At 37.9% G+C, this 14,214-nt stretch overlaps 1 protein-coding gene across 3 annotated transcripts in view; it reads right to left on the reverse strand.

Annotated features, from left to right (window-relative positions):
• The window catches only part of GRM7 (glutamate metabotropic receptor 7), an 825,787-nt gene that overhangs the window by 48,023 nt on the left and 763,550 nt on the right, over positions 1–14,214 (reverse strand). The window contains exons 9-10 of one of the 3 annotated variants that reach the window (XM_033133273.1): positions 9,875–10,121; positions 4,072–4,163 (exon numbers count right to left, since the gene is read on the reverse strand). In XM_033133273.1, coding sequence (XP_032989164.1) covers positions 4,093–4,163; positions 9,875–10,121 — 318 coding nt within the window. In that variant the 3' untranslated portion in view covers positions 4,072–4,092. Of the gene's footprint in view, positions 1–4,071; positions 4,164–9,874; positions 10,146–14,214 lie in introns of those variants that run through there. The other 2 variants (XM_033133274.1, XM_033133275.1) reach the window with 2 other exon arrangements.

Below are 14,214 nucleotides of genomic sequence, written 5' to 3' on the forward strand. Positions count from 1 at the left end.
ATTTTCTGACAACACAGTATTTGCTAGGCCCTAGGCTACAGGCACAGGGAGAAAGCTGACTCGGTCCCTCTCCTCCCGGGCTGCTTCCCCTGTGTCGGGCCCTGAAACTAAGTGCCTTCAAAAACCAATACTTCAGCCTCACAGAACTGCTTTCTCAAACTAGGACACATCATATTCTTTTGTACTCCAGGTTCTTTGCGCAAACTTATTTCCTGTGTTCAGTGTCTTTTCTTTATGGCTGTCTGGAGTCTTTCATCTTTTAAGGCCACCTCAATACCTCTTACCGTGTTTCCCCGAAAATAAGACCTAGCCGGACAATCAACTCTAATGCATCTTTTGGAGCAAAAATTAATATAAGACCCGGTTTTATTTTACTATAAGACTGGGTCTTTATAATACAATATAATATTAATATTAATATTAATATAATATAATATAATATAATATAATATAATATAATATAATATAATATAATATAATACTGGGTCTTATAATATAATACTGGGTCTTATATGAATTTTTGCTCCAAAAGACGCATGAGAGTTGATGGTCCCAGCGAGGTCTTATTTTTGGGGAAACACGGTAGGTGATGCTTTTCACACACTGCTCACTAGCACTTGGTACAGACCTCTCCTAAGAGTCCCTGTCACTCTAAATTATAATTGTTTGCCGTCAAGTCTTCCATCAGATCTGGGCTCCCTGAGGGTATTGTTCACTCCCGCCTCTAATTCCTAGTCGGTTCAGGCTGACTTGGACAAGCAATGCTCTACAAATGTTTTTTGATTGACCCAATTAAGAATATTCTTACAGTGAATAAATCCTGGCCGGATGGTGTGGTGACATGCTTACATGTAAAACTTCACATGGTTTTCATGACTTTGGGGCATAGTGGGCATGTTTCTTTTATGCTAAGAATGAGTAGAAATCCCAGCCATGGGAAATTTCATCCCATTCTTTAAGTTGAATTGAAGTGGCAGGACAGAGATGGCAAATATTAATTGGCTTTTGAGGAAGCTGAAATATCAGACCCCGATGAGAGAAATTATGGTATTTCAGAGCGCTCATGCAGAAAGAAATATGCCAAAAAGATTTATAGCTGCATTTATTTCTAAGGTGACTTCATGTCAGAGGTCAGGTAACATATTCTTTGCTATGCTATACTTACAGAGTGTTGCAAAATGGATTTTAAATTGAGGGAGTCTTCAGTTAACACAGAAATATCACATTGAATGTTAAAGCAAAGTGAGAGTCTCAACATGATATGAACAGTTGGATTGTACATTTCCCAACACTTAAAAATGTGAAATGACCCATTATAGTAATTATAGAAAACAAGAGATTATTATTATTTTATAATACCATTTTATAAACTAATGAAATTACAATAATATTATAACCAGCGTACTTGCTTGGAAGAATATATCTTGTAAAAAAAAAAAAAAAGACTCAGGGCTTTTAAATGTCCATATTTGCAGAATTAAAACAAAGTTTTGTTTTTTGTTTTTTATTAGAACACCATCCTGTGGTATGAAAATTTGCCTCCTAACAAAACAGCCTGTTTCCTGACCTGGTGATGATGGCAGATTAATTCTGGTTTTGTTTGTTTGTTCGTTTTTTGTCTTTTCTTTTTTTTTTTTTTTCATTATTGCATTTTAAGTCAATGCCATTAGATTTAAAACACTCTGCAGAGTTTTAAAATTTATAAACGGTCAGACAAAATATTGATTTGGTAGATGTTTGGCCCATAGTGTTTGTCGAAGGAGGAGAGGGCTATTAAACAGAGACAATGTATGGAATGTGTTTTCAAACCAGGTTAGCTTCTATTCTGCCTGACTTTGAACCTGCTTCTTTCAAAAGCAGACAAGCAGATGTTTGATTTGCTCTACATGGTGGGCCTTTGTTGGGGCATGGTGGCTGCAATGAAAGCTTTATTAGCATGGTAGAATGGAAGTTCACTTTTGAGACTACAGATTTTTCTTTACTATTTTGTCTCCCTGAAAACAACCACATAGAAATGAATCTGAACATACGCCATTAAGTTTCTTTCAATGTTCTCCCAAGTTTTCCAGTTTCATTGTAGCCCGAACAAAGTGATACAGATACACTTCTGTCTTTGAATAAATTTAACTTAGACTAACTTCCATTCCCATTATTTTTTAACTAGCTATACAGATGCTTATCATTCATTTGTAAAGGCACCTTTAAATTGGCAGAAAAGGAGAATACCTAATCGAAATCTTTGAAACAAGACCATCCTAGCAAGAAGTTTATTTCTAAACAACACATTCTGAAAGTATTTTTTAACTGAACGATTCACTTAAAACATTTTTACCTTGTACCCTTTAAACCAAAAGACATCAACTTAGAGTGGAGCGAAAGAGAATTTTTAATGGATTGAGATTAAATCTATCATTTTTACCCAGGGAAAATTTCTTCTCATTTATTCTGAGGCAGTCTCCTGTAAAAGGACTATTAAAGTGATGAGCTGCAGTGTTTTGACAAGCACTTGTACTGCAAAAACTTGAAATCTCACTGGGATACAGTTATATGTTCACTGGGGGAAGAGAATGTCCTATTTAAAAACTAGGACAGATCATGTTGATATGGAAAAAGGAAATAACTATGTGAGCAGTGCATCCAGAATTAAGGACTGAGTTACTGGCATCCATCTAAACTCAACAGAAAAATGTAATCATCCTTTGAAAGTACTCTTAAACAGTGCTAAATGGATTTTAAAAAATGCAAGATTATCATTTGTATGTAGAATATCATTACAAAAACAAAGATGGAAACAAACATAGCAATAATCTGATAAAAGTCCCATGTTAGCAACATAGAACAGAGAGACTAGCCACATTATGAAGCAATATCTGCCCCCCCCCCACCATGGTATGACCTCTGCTCTCTCTGTTCTCATCTCAGCTCTAGAGATAGATTTCTCTTTTTTATAAGCTCAATAGGAAGGTTAGAGGAAATCAAAAGGGAACCTTTTATTTAAAACCACCACATGATTTTAATAACTTTACTCCACGCTTTCTACTGTTTATTTTCCCACAGTTTGGATTGCCTTGCTCTAGCTGAACAAGGATGTTTGCCAAAACAAGTATTGTTTTCCACTATGTTATAATATCGCTTAGGCTGAAACAGAGAGATAATAATACTAATACGAATACTAATATTCTTTCATAGCATATGTCCTGTAGCGAGAGCCCAACATAATATGGAAGCATCAAGGGTAAATAAGTTATTATTCTTCTGGCAGACCATTCCATGTCTAGTTCACACATCACACCCTTCACTGTTTCTTTTAAGCTATTAGTTTGAATGCCCTTGGTATTTATTGGTAATTCTTGCATTTGACTAATATTGACACTCATCTTTAGACTCTTGTGGTCTTTCATTGAACCGTTCCCTGTCCTGTGAAATGACTAAAGTTGGTTCAGTGTTTCTCTAAAGCAGAACTATGAGCTACAAATCATCAACACATTATCACACCCAGCAAGCAAACCCTTTTCTATTTCTTTGTTGCAAAGAAGGAATCAAGACCATTTGGGGTTTTAGATGGTAGGGGCAGTCATTGTTTTTTGAATGAATACATTGCTGAGAAGGTATACATTTCTTTGAATGTATTTAATAATAATGATAATAATAAAAAACTAGAACAAACATTTTTACCAGGCTTATAAAACACCCCACTTCCCTCCCTCTAAGTTTTCCACATTGTCTTCTAAAACCAGAGTGTGAAAATATACATTTGGAAATAATCTCTTACCATTGGTAGTTTACAGTAGAGCAAGTATCAGAATGGCCAGCACCAATCCTGCCACTATTGGCTACTTTTTCAGGAAAGATAAATGCTCACTCGCTCATACATAGTTTCCTCAGAAAATACACCAGGCACGTGACTTAGAGCAGCTCCCTGCCCCACACTCAGCTAACTGATCGTCTTTGAAAACACGTTTCTTCATACAAGTAGATTTACAGTAATCATGCACAATTTTCATGGAAACATTTCTAATTCTCAGCAGAGACAAGAGCACACACATAAATAAAAATTAGATCGTTTCTTACCTTTTAGAAAGCAGGTAAAAGCTATACTGTTGGTGGGATAGTGTACCAAGTAACAGACTTTTGTACACTCTTTCTTACCGGTGGTATACAGTCTACAGGAAAAGTAAATATATAGGTAGGTATAAAATAAGTGTTCACACAATATTCCTTTTTATTCATTCATTTTTTTTTCCTTTGGAGAAAGGATAGAGACCATAGACATCATGTCCACTCATTCAGTGGGTTCAATAGCCTTTGGTAGACCAGTTCACCGCAATTCAGGTACCTCTGAACATGGGAGTACTGGTTTCTCTTGGTTTAAGGCAGTTTGGTTTTACTTGCTTGAGCTGGAACAGTTGAGGGAACCAGCCCCCAAATAATTTATCTATCGGGTCAGAGCACTCTTTTCTTCCTCCTGTTGCCATCCTTTTTTTTTTTTTTTTTTTTTTTTTTTTCCCCTCCCTCAGCCTACTCCAGGCATGCTGAATGACCTGTGTGGTTAGTCCAGAAGGATGAAACAAATAACATAATGTTGAGAATGCTAGGGATCCAACAAATGAAGAAGCAGCACAAAAACAAAACAAAACCCATAACAAATTAACACAGCACAGGCATGTGTTCCAGAATTTTCTAGGCATTGTTACTTCTGTAGGCTTTGGTGCACACATCCATTGTCCAGCAGTTTGGGTTTTGTATATGTGTTTGTTGAAATCAAATATCTACTTATATTGACAGTTCAACTCTATGATGTAATAATTGCCTTGAAAACAGCACAGGTTACTTATATGTTTTCCTTACAGTACACACAAAAATGACAGTAAAAAAAAAAAGCATCTGAATACAAACTTATATTTAAAATATTTTAGATTTTATATTGCACATGCAAATTATCATTCTTCTAAAAGGTGCTTCACCATAAATATGCTCATCGACTTAAACTAGTCTTTTACATAGTGTCTCTCTGGCTTCTATCTCAGGGTCAGTTAAAAAGTCATACATCCCCACATCCAAAAAGGGAGCGTGTTCCAAGCTGTCCACCTGCCTGACATTTCTAGTTGCTACTGACCTTCTAGAGAACCTCAGTGTTGCTTTGAACTGCCCAGGAGGTATTAGCATAGAAAATGGGTGGTAGTTAGGACAAAAGTAGCCCAGGCCTCCTCATCACTATGCACTGACATGCTTTACGAGGAGAGCATGTGACCAGAGGATAATTCACAGAGCATCTTCTGGTTCTGACCAGTCCAGGAAGGCAACAGGTCTTACCCACTCATCTCAATGAAGCCATGCTGCCTCAGTTAATATTATCCATCCAACTAGAAAAGGATCCTGGTGGCCATCGAGAAGCTAAGACCCAAGCATTACCAAGTCCTCTTGTTGATCTAGCATCTACACGTTTGCCACCAACATATACCTGCCAAGTCAGCAATAGAATGGTACCCAGCAACATGCCAAATTCAGGATGTAGATCCGAGAACCAGAGCTCGCGGTGCCCTTCCTCTTGGGAAGGAATATTCACAAGCCATCAGCGTAGCTGGGTATAAGCTATCCAAATTTTGTTAGGCTCTAGGCTGACCTACAGACATCTTGTTTGCATAAATGAAATTCCAATATGTAGCTGAGCTACACCCCAATGCCCCCTGCTGTTCTGTGGTCAGGGCAGAAACCAACAAGCATCCACCCAGCTCTGAACATCTGATATGTCAGTAGTGCCCACATACTTTGTGTTTATTCCATAAAGAAAAAAGTTTTTCTTTCAAACAATGGCATTTTAACAGAAGAAGTCACCTAAGAGGAAAACTGAATTTGTTGGGGGAAAAAATCAGGCTGTGCTGGGGCAATTTTAATTTCGGCCTATGTTAAGCCAACAGATAAATTTGTTTTGTGTAGACACGTAGCTGCAGCGTGAAGTCGGATGAGTAGAAGCGCGTGGACCAGATGGCAAGCTGCTGTGATGGAGCAGAGCTGGTAAAAATGAAAACACTGAAGATTGAAATACATGGAGACTAAGTGTTTAGAGCAACAACGGATAAGGGGACGGGGAGATTCTGTTTCATTATTTACTTTGTAGCTCATAGTATAAACTCGACTTCTCAGTTTCCCTCAGAGAATAATACAGAATTCCGCATTTGGAAAGACAAGTTCCTGCTCCAAGTGCCTGGTCTGAGCTTTTGTTTGTTTCTTTTTAACCAGACAGCTTAATTTGAGGAAAGAATTCCTTTGTCTCTCTTACCAAAGTTCAGAAATTTGAGATAATTTGAGCAATATTTGGCATTAAATACAATATACTAATAATGTTTCCTTCTACCAGTATAGTCTTGTCTATTTGCATTGAAATAGCTTTTCAATGCATTGAATAGAATTTTCACTACTACTTTTCCCCTTCACACATACATGTTTACATTGCTAAAGACTGGTTTTCCAAGTATAATTGCTATCTATGATATCACTCTTTCCTGAGTAGTGGCTCCTTTTGGGTCATTTAAAATAACTATTTGTTTGCATTTTGGTCTCATGTTAAATGTGTCATTTCTTTAAGTTGATTTTGTCTCAGATCAGCATCACTGCTAAAACTTTGGGAGGTGTTGCCAATCGGGTCTCAGATTGCATCTCCTAGCATGAAATCCTTACCTACTAAGAAATATTAATTTCTAGAGCTGTGCTGTCTGATCCAGTAGCCACGCCACAGGTAATTTTAAGTGATTTAAAATTAAGTTAAAAGTGTATTTCCTTATTAAGTAGCCATATTTTAAGTTCTGAATAGCCACATGTGGCTAAAACATTTCCATCGTTGCAGAAAGTCCTTCTGGATAGGTGTTGTGTGGAGAAGGTCCTTAGATTCCTCTTTGGGACTTTTGAGCGCTGGGACATCAGAAACCCCAATGTTTGGAGGTACATGAATCTCCTCCTATGGTTTAGCAAATATCTAGTCAATTCTTTACAGTGTTTTAGGGAGTGTCTACACAAATTCAAAAGAACTAAAACAATTTTTTCAAAATATTTTGGATCGATGAGACAAAGGCTCTGTGATTTCATTTTTTTTTCCTGAACTATTTATCTTTGTGTAGACACCAAAACAATAATAATGACAAAACTCAACACAACTTTTTCAAGGTTAAGATACCCAATAAATTCCAAATGGAATGATTATTTGATCAATGCGGATAATACGATACTTGGTTTTCTGAGTTAGTAGGATGAGGCCTCTACCTGGGCAGCTTCTTTGAGCTCAGGTGACTCCTCACTTAGACAACACTGCAAGTTATAATACGTTTCATAGCGCATTTAATTAAAGAGTCTGCCATGACACATCATTATAGTCTTTATATACAAGATGCATTACCAACTGAGGAAGACAAAAGAGTAATTACTTTGTTGGAATTATGACATGCCACTCGTATTCTAAGAGACAGCAGCAAAGAGAAACACACATGTGTTTGGAAGTCAGACCTGGGTTTCAGTCCAACGTCTGAGGCTCACTAGATGTGTGACTTTGTTAACTTCACGTAATCTTGACAATCCTAGTTTTCTTCAGTAAAATGAGAATGATAACCCAATTCTACAGAGTTATTATTGAGGAGTAAGAGAGACAGTCTACATACAATGTTCTGCGCCCATTTCAAAGAGTAATTGATATTATTATTATTATTAGTAGTAGTAGTTGTTTTAGTATTAGTGTTGCTATTAGCATTTAATAACCATTATCATACCCCAGACAGCCTCAAGAAGGATGGAACCTAATCATTAAAAATTAACAACAGTAGAAATGTTGTTTACAGCGAATGATTTTTAAGTAGTATAGTGCTGAATTGTCCAAATTAAAAGCTTCCAATTTGGCTATATTTTTTTTCAATACATATAGACTTTTGACCATATTTTCTGCTAATTAATTTTCTATCTACTTAAGAGTGTGTGTGTGTGTGTGTGTGTGTGTGTGTGTGTGTACACAAATATAAATGAAAAACTGTTCTTGGAGTTTCTCCAGGATAAGGGTTTTTTAAAATGCAAATCTGAAAAGGGGTTCTAGGATAAAACCCTACAGAAGTAAAAATATGCAGGTATATTTATCAATACAAGTATACATATAAATAGATACCTAAGTATGTTCATAGAAATGTGTTTTTTGTGAATCCATTCCATCTACTTCCTGGTGTTCAGTACGCCGTTTACTGTGCCACCATACCTACATCACCAAACAGGCTGACATGTGCTTTTAGGCAAAGTTGTTTCCTTCTCAGAAATAGAAGGAAATTAATGCTTAGTTGATCTACTATTTTCTGCATGCATTTTTTATGACACTTCTGACATAGATATTATCTCCATACTATAGTTGGAAATGCAGAGCTTTAGAAAAGCTCAGTGATTCTCAAAGTCACACAGCTGGTAATGGAGTGGCTTGGATTTGAACCCAGGTCTGTCTGCACCGGAAGCCTCTTCCTACATCACACTGAATACCACAGCAATCCGCCGCCATCCACTGCCCCTCCTCTCAATCGATCATTTGCTCTGAAATCACAAGGACAGAGCTGGTGCATACATTCTGGTTCCCCCTTATCTTGGGGTGATCCCCCTCCTTCCTCTCCTCTTGTCCCAGCATCTCTTCTATTGAAAAGTCAAAGTGAAACCTACCTTGTTGTCAATGAGCCTTTGATACCTCGTCCATGTATTCTCAAAGTGCTTCACAGTATTCACTCAACCAACTATTTAGAAATGGAGGTGGGCCAAGATCAAGAATCTCTGCATAGTATTTGTCAGAATCAAAACCCATTGCCTCCTGGTTTTTAAAGACCTCTCTCTTACTTGCAGAGCATAAAGGATTACCTCCGAGTATTTAAAATAGGAACTCTTTTTGCTTGGCAATAAGCCTTTGTCTTGAAAGGCTTAATGGATCACCTAAACTCCCCTCCACTTTAAAAACAGGAAATATCACGAACAGTTGAATCTGCCTCATTCTGTATGAAACTGGTCAAACTAGTTCTGGAAAACAAATTCTGGAAGTCTTATTTTTAATCTGCAGTTACTCTTACCACCATAGTGTTAATAAAATTAGCAATTGGAAATTCTATCCTTTTAATGTCTGGATAATTTTTTAATGCCCATCTTCTTTGTGGTCATTTGCAGAGGTGACCAGAGGATACTCAGGGTTGCAGATATGCCATGTAGCATATCAAATCTGACATTTAATCCTGAATCCCACCTCTAATATTTATTCTTTCATGGAATGAAGGACTCTTCTACAGTGGCGTGGAAGATGTGTTTCCTGCATGGGGATGCCATTAGCATGGTACTGTCTGAGCCTGTGTACTTGGAGAAAAGTTTGCCAATGTGTTTTTGTTTCTAGGAGACTTACTTAGTAAAGAGTCACAACTTTCTCCACACTCATGTTCCAGTAGAAAGAAGTTATGCTTCCAAAAGTATTAAATATTCCAATTCCATTCCTACTGCTAGAGTTCAATCAGGTGTTGAAGTTTCTTTAACAGGAAGTTGTTTCCCTAACAGGAAGGGAACAGCAAAGATGGCCCACAACCTGACAGCTGTGTTATTGTCAATCTGAGGGTTTGGTACCAAAGGTCAAGAAGCAAGGGGTGGGGGAGTTTTCACACATCTGAAACAACGCCTCTAAAAGCGTCTTTCCACGGGAGAAAAAAAAAAATGGTGGCAAGAATAAGTCAACACTCTTAAAAGCAAAAGTTAGCATTCATCAAGGCAACCCAAGCAATAAGACAAGAATGGTGACAGTATTTCTTCAAAGAAAGGCAAAGACACCACGCTTCCTAGAGCTTCCTGCTGCAGGACTGGGAGATGAAAGGAAAGGAAGATTACTTACTGTTTGGGTCTACGTTCTCACAGAGTTCTGTCTTTGCCTCACCGTTGGGTCTGTCACTAGGTTTGTGTGACAGCCGTGATGACATGGTGGCTGCTGTGACTACTGCCTTGAAGCTTCGCTTCCGTTTCTGGACATTGAGTTCAGGGTGGAAAATGATGATGTACACTTTCGGCATGTATAGCATCCCCAGCGCCACCGATGCACTTAGGTTCATGGAGATTGTGAGCGTGGTAGTTTGTATGTAGAGCTAGGAGACACAACACACAAGACACTATTACAAATAAAATGACCGCAGAGGGAGTCAACATCTAATGTGATATGAAGAATGACTATGGCTAGGAGAGAAAGCAAAGCAATCCCCAAGGGCTTCTGATTAAAAACAAACAAACAAACAAAAAACACTCTGGACATATAGTGTAGGCATATACTTATTGATTGAATGCCATGGGGAGGATCCATGTGCATGTTTGCCCTGGGGAAGCGTCCTACATAGAAGTTCAGGGTAGACCTATAATCAAATTTGAAATTCCTTTAATCAGAATGGCAGTTGAATATGAAGACATGAAGATCATAGAAATCTGTAATCTGGAGTAAGCGGTAGTTATTTTTGTATTCCCCCTACCTACGCAAAATGATGAATACTGCATGATCTCTTGCTACACAGAGTCTGGCACCTTATTTGAAAAGTCATTATGTCGATATATGTCTCTTTTTGTATTGCTTTTTAAGACAGTTCACCTTCACTATACCTATAAAGTAGTGAGTTCAATTTCACTGGCAAGTCAGCCCTTTTTGCTTAATTCTATTTAAAAACAAACAAACAAAAAAACAACACCAATGGCAAGGGACCAAAATCTAGTGATGTTGTCCTGTCCTCTCTCTTTGCATTGATGGAGTGCTAGTAGGATGTAGTCTCCTTCTGACACTGGGTCATTTGTAGTTTGGATGGTGCCATAGCTGTCCTCATCTCCTTTTGCTTCTTTGAGAAATCAGTAGAGTAACCACTCTAACACATTATTGCTCAACGTGTTAAATCACTGTCTTGCCTAAACTTGAACAGATGAAGGTTGAAGGGTGTGGAGAATTGCCATATCAGCGAGGGGAAAGCTACAAACAACTTGCCTTGGTCCCGTTGCATTTACAAAGTGCCCTGTCATGATCCAGACATGCACCGCGTCCCACATACATTTAAATATATTTGCGTTTTACATGACTTACAAAGGCTGGATTAAATGTGAGGTGATGGGTGTGTTAATGAACTTAATTGTGGTAATTATTTTACACTGTACTCGTATGTTAAATCATATTGCACACCTTAAAAATCATGTTTTATAACCTAAAATACACAATTTGTATTGGCTAATCAAACTTAATAAGGCTAGAAATAAATAAACAGATAGGTAGGTAACTACATTTCAATTACATTTTTTAAAAAAGTGACTAGATAGTATGGCCTTTTATGTCAATGGAAATCCTAGTTCCTGGAGAACATATTGGTCATGGTTTTCCGCAACTCTGCCTTAATATTGATCTGAGGATAAATTCCCCATCTTTAATGGATTCTGCAAGACCCCTCGTGTCTGCCCCCTGCTACTTTTTAGACTAGTTTTCCACCAGTTCCTCTCTCCCTCCTTCCCTCCCCAGGGCACCGTCTATATGGGCACTCTTTTAGGTCTTGATGCTGAAATCATTCAACCACAGAAACTTCATACATTCACACATGTGGGTTTTCTTTATTCTTGTTTTCCTCTGTTTGGACGGTTCCTCCTCTGCTTCTTAGAACATCCATCCAGGCTGCCTCAAGTGTAGGCCAGCTCCTTAACTTAAATGCCCAAAAAAAAAAAAAAAAAAAGACTGTTTTCTTTAGATCGTTGGTCCCCATTTATAATCGTACACCCACTGCCCTGATCATCTGACCGTGTGTCTCTCCTACTAGGCCCTAGATCCCACAAAGGCAGGGACCGGTCTGTAGTGCATCTTTGTGTCTGCAGCTCTGGCAAACAGTAGGCACTTAATAAACGTGTGATGAGTGAACTCATGTGTTTGTATAATGGACATAGTTCCCTACCTATGACTCAGTGGTCAAACAGCCTTTCTCCAAATATCCTATAAGAATTTCCATCAGACCTATTGTCTGCCTGGCCATTTCTTATCTCATTCCTTCAAACCGAGACCCCCAGAGAAACAATTAAAAGAGCTTTGCCATCTCATCTGGAAGGAATGCAGTTTTCCAGCAAACAGTAATTTGACTGTGTATGTCTCTAAATGGTTTAAAGGAGCAGCCAGCTGCTAACTATAAAATACATAATATAAACTTGAAAGACAAACCAATATTGAATTAATGATCCTTTCGGTTGAGAATTAGACCACATTATCAAAGCTCATCTTTTCCTATTAGAATACCATTAGACTTTCAATTTCATTCTACTCTGCCTGCCTCTATGTTCAAGAAAGGCTTACCACGGCCACAGGCCTCTATGAATCTAGGCAATGTCACTTCCTTCCCTCATGACCACTGTTGCCACCCAAGTAATGAGAGCTTTGCCAACTGTGGGTTAGCCTGTCCCAGAAAGAAAGAGGTATAACCTAACACCTGGGTTCTTAGGTCTGTTTCTGTTCCTCTGCTCATAAGCAAATTGGGCAGTCGAAGAAATCATTCACAGTTTATTTTGGTTTTATTTATGATTTATATATAACTGTAGATTACATACCCTGTTTCCCTGAAAATAAGACCTAGCCGGACAATCAGCTCTAATGCATCTTTTGGAGCAAGAATTAATATAAGACCTGGTATTATATATTATATTATATTATATTATATTATATTATATTATATTATATTATATTATATTATTATATTATATATTATATAAGACCAGGTCTTATATTATAGTAAAATAATAGCGGGTCATATATTAATTTTTGCTCCAAAAGACGCATTAGAGCTGGTTGTCCAGCTAAGTCTTATTTTCGGGGAAACACAGTATGTATACATGCTTATGTATATATGTGTATGTATGCATGTGCATACATTTCTTAACAAAGTTTGCTTAGTGACTTAAGACTCCAAAAGCCATGATGTTTATTTTACGGAGTGTTACATTTCATTATTCTCAAACGAGAACCAACTGAGACTTTGATATTTTGTTTTGAAAATTTTGCAGTCTCTGGTGACACTTCAGAAGTATGTGGAAACCCACATGAATGACATTGATCAAATTCCTACTCCCCCAAATCCTCTTTACATAGCATCCTGGTTAAAACTGAGGAATTGAGAGCTAGTCTATCTAAGTTCAATTCCCATTTACCAGTTCCATGACCCGGGACAAATTATTTCACCTCTCTGTGCCTCAGCTTCGGCATCTGTAAAAAGGGATGATCGTGTTTGTACCTACCTTGTAATGTTGTCTTGATGATTAAATGAATTGGTATTTGTAAAGAGCTTAGCATAGAACGGAGCACATAGCAAGTACAGTAAGTCCTCAATGTCATTGATAGGTTCTGGGACTAATTGAAACGAAATATAGTGGCACCAATTTTACCATAGGCTAACTGATATAAACAAGAGTTAAGTTCTTATGGCATTTCATCAATGTTACAACAAAATGATGTTGAACGAAACACCATTATATTGTATTATAAAATAAGTATTGTAAAATAAGTATACAGATATAGAGATGTGAAGGCTTCGGCCTACAGAGATCCCAGAGGTGTTGGTCCACAGGGATCCAACCCCACTAAGCCCCAGGAGGGGAATTAGGTCCCTGGTTTTTTTGCTCTTCAGTGGGAGGCTCGCCTTTGGGCTCTGAGTTGTCACCCCAGCATCTCCCTTAGCACATTCTTTTAGCAAATTGCAGCATATTTATTTTTAGTCTCCTAGCTATTCTTGCGAAATGCATCACCCTGTTTAATCTTGGGTATTTCACACCATTTTATTTTAGCTTATAATTGCTCTAGGATGTAAAGGTGTTGGTGATCATTACTGGTCCCTTTCATCAAAGCACAGGAGTCTTACATACATAGATTTGACGAGATCAAGCCTCTTCCCAGCGCTGGCCTTCAGCTGAACCTCATCCCTTTCTAGTAGCTGTCACTCCAGGGAGAGGAGTCTCCTCTCCTTGGTCATCCCCAATGGCTCAGGCCCATGGGAAGGATGCAGACGGCCTTGTAATTTCTGTGTGTTTGGATAATTAAGCTTTAATTTTATCATCAACCTAAATGAATTTCCAGAATCCAGTTTCTGCTGCTTGGTTGAACGTGGCTTTTCTAACACCTGTCATGTATAATCCAGCTTATATAAACAACGAGCATTTAGGGAAGGGATACAGAGTCAACTCAAC

Source organism: Rhinolophus ferrumequinum, chromosome 17 (assembly GCF_004115265.2).
Source record: "Rhinolophus ferrumequinum isolate MPI-CBG mRhiFer1 chromosome 17, mRhiFer1_v1.p, whole genome shotgun sequence".
In the NCBI taxonomy this organism is placed as follows: Eukaryota; Metazoa; Chordata; class Mammalia; order Chiroptera; family Rhinolophidae; genus Rhinolophus; species Rhinolophus ferrumequinum.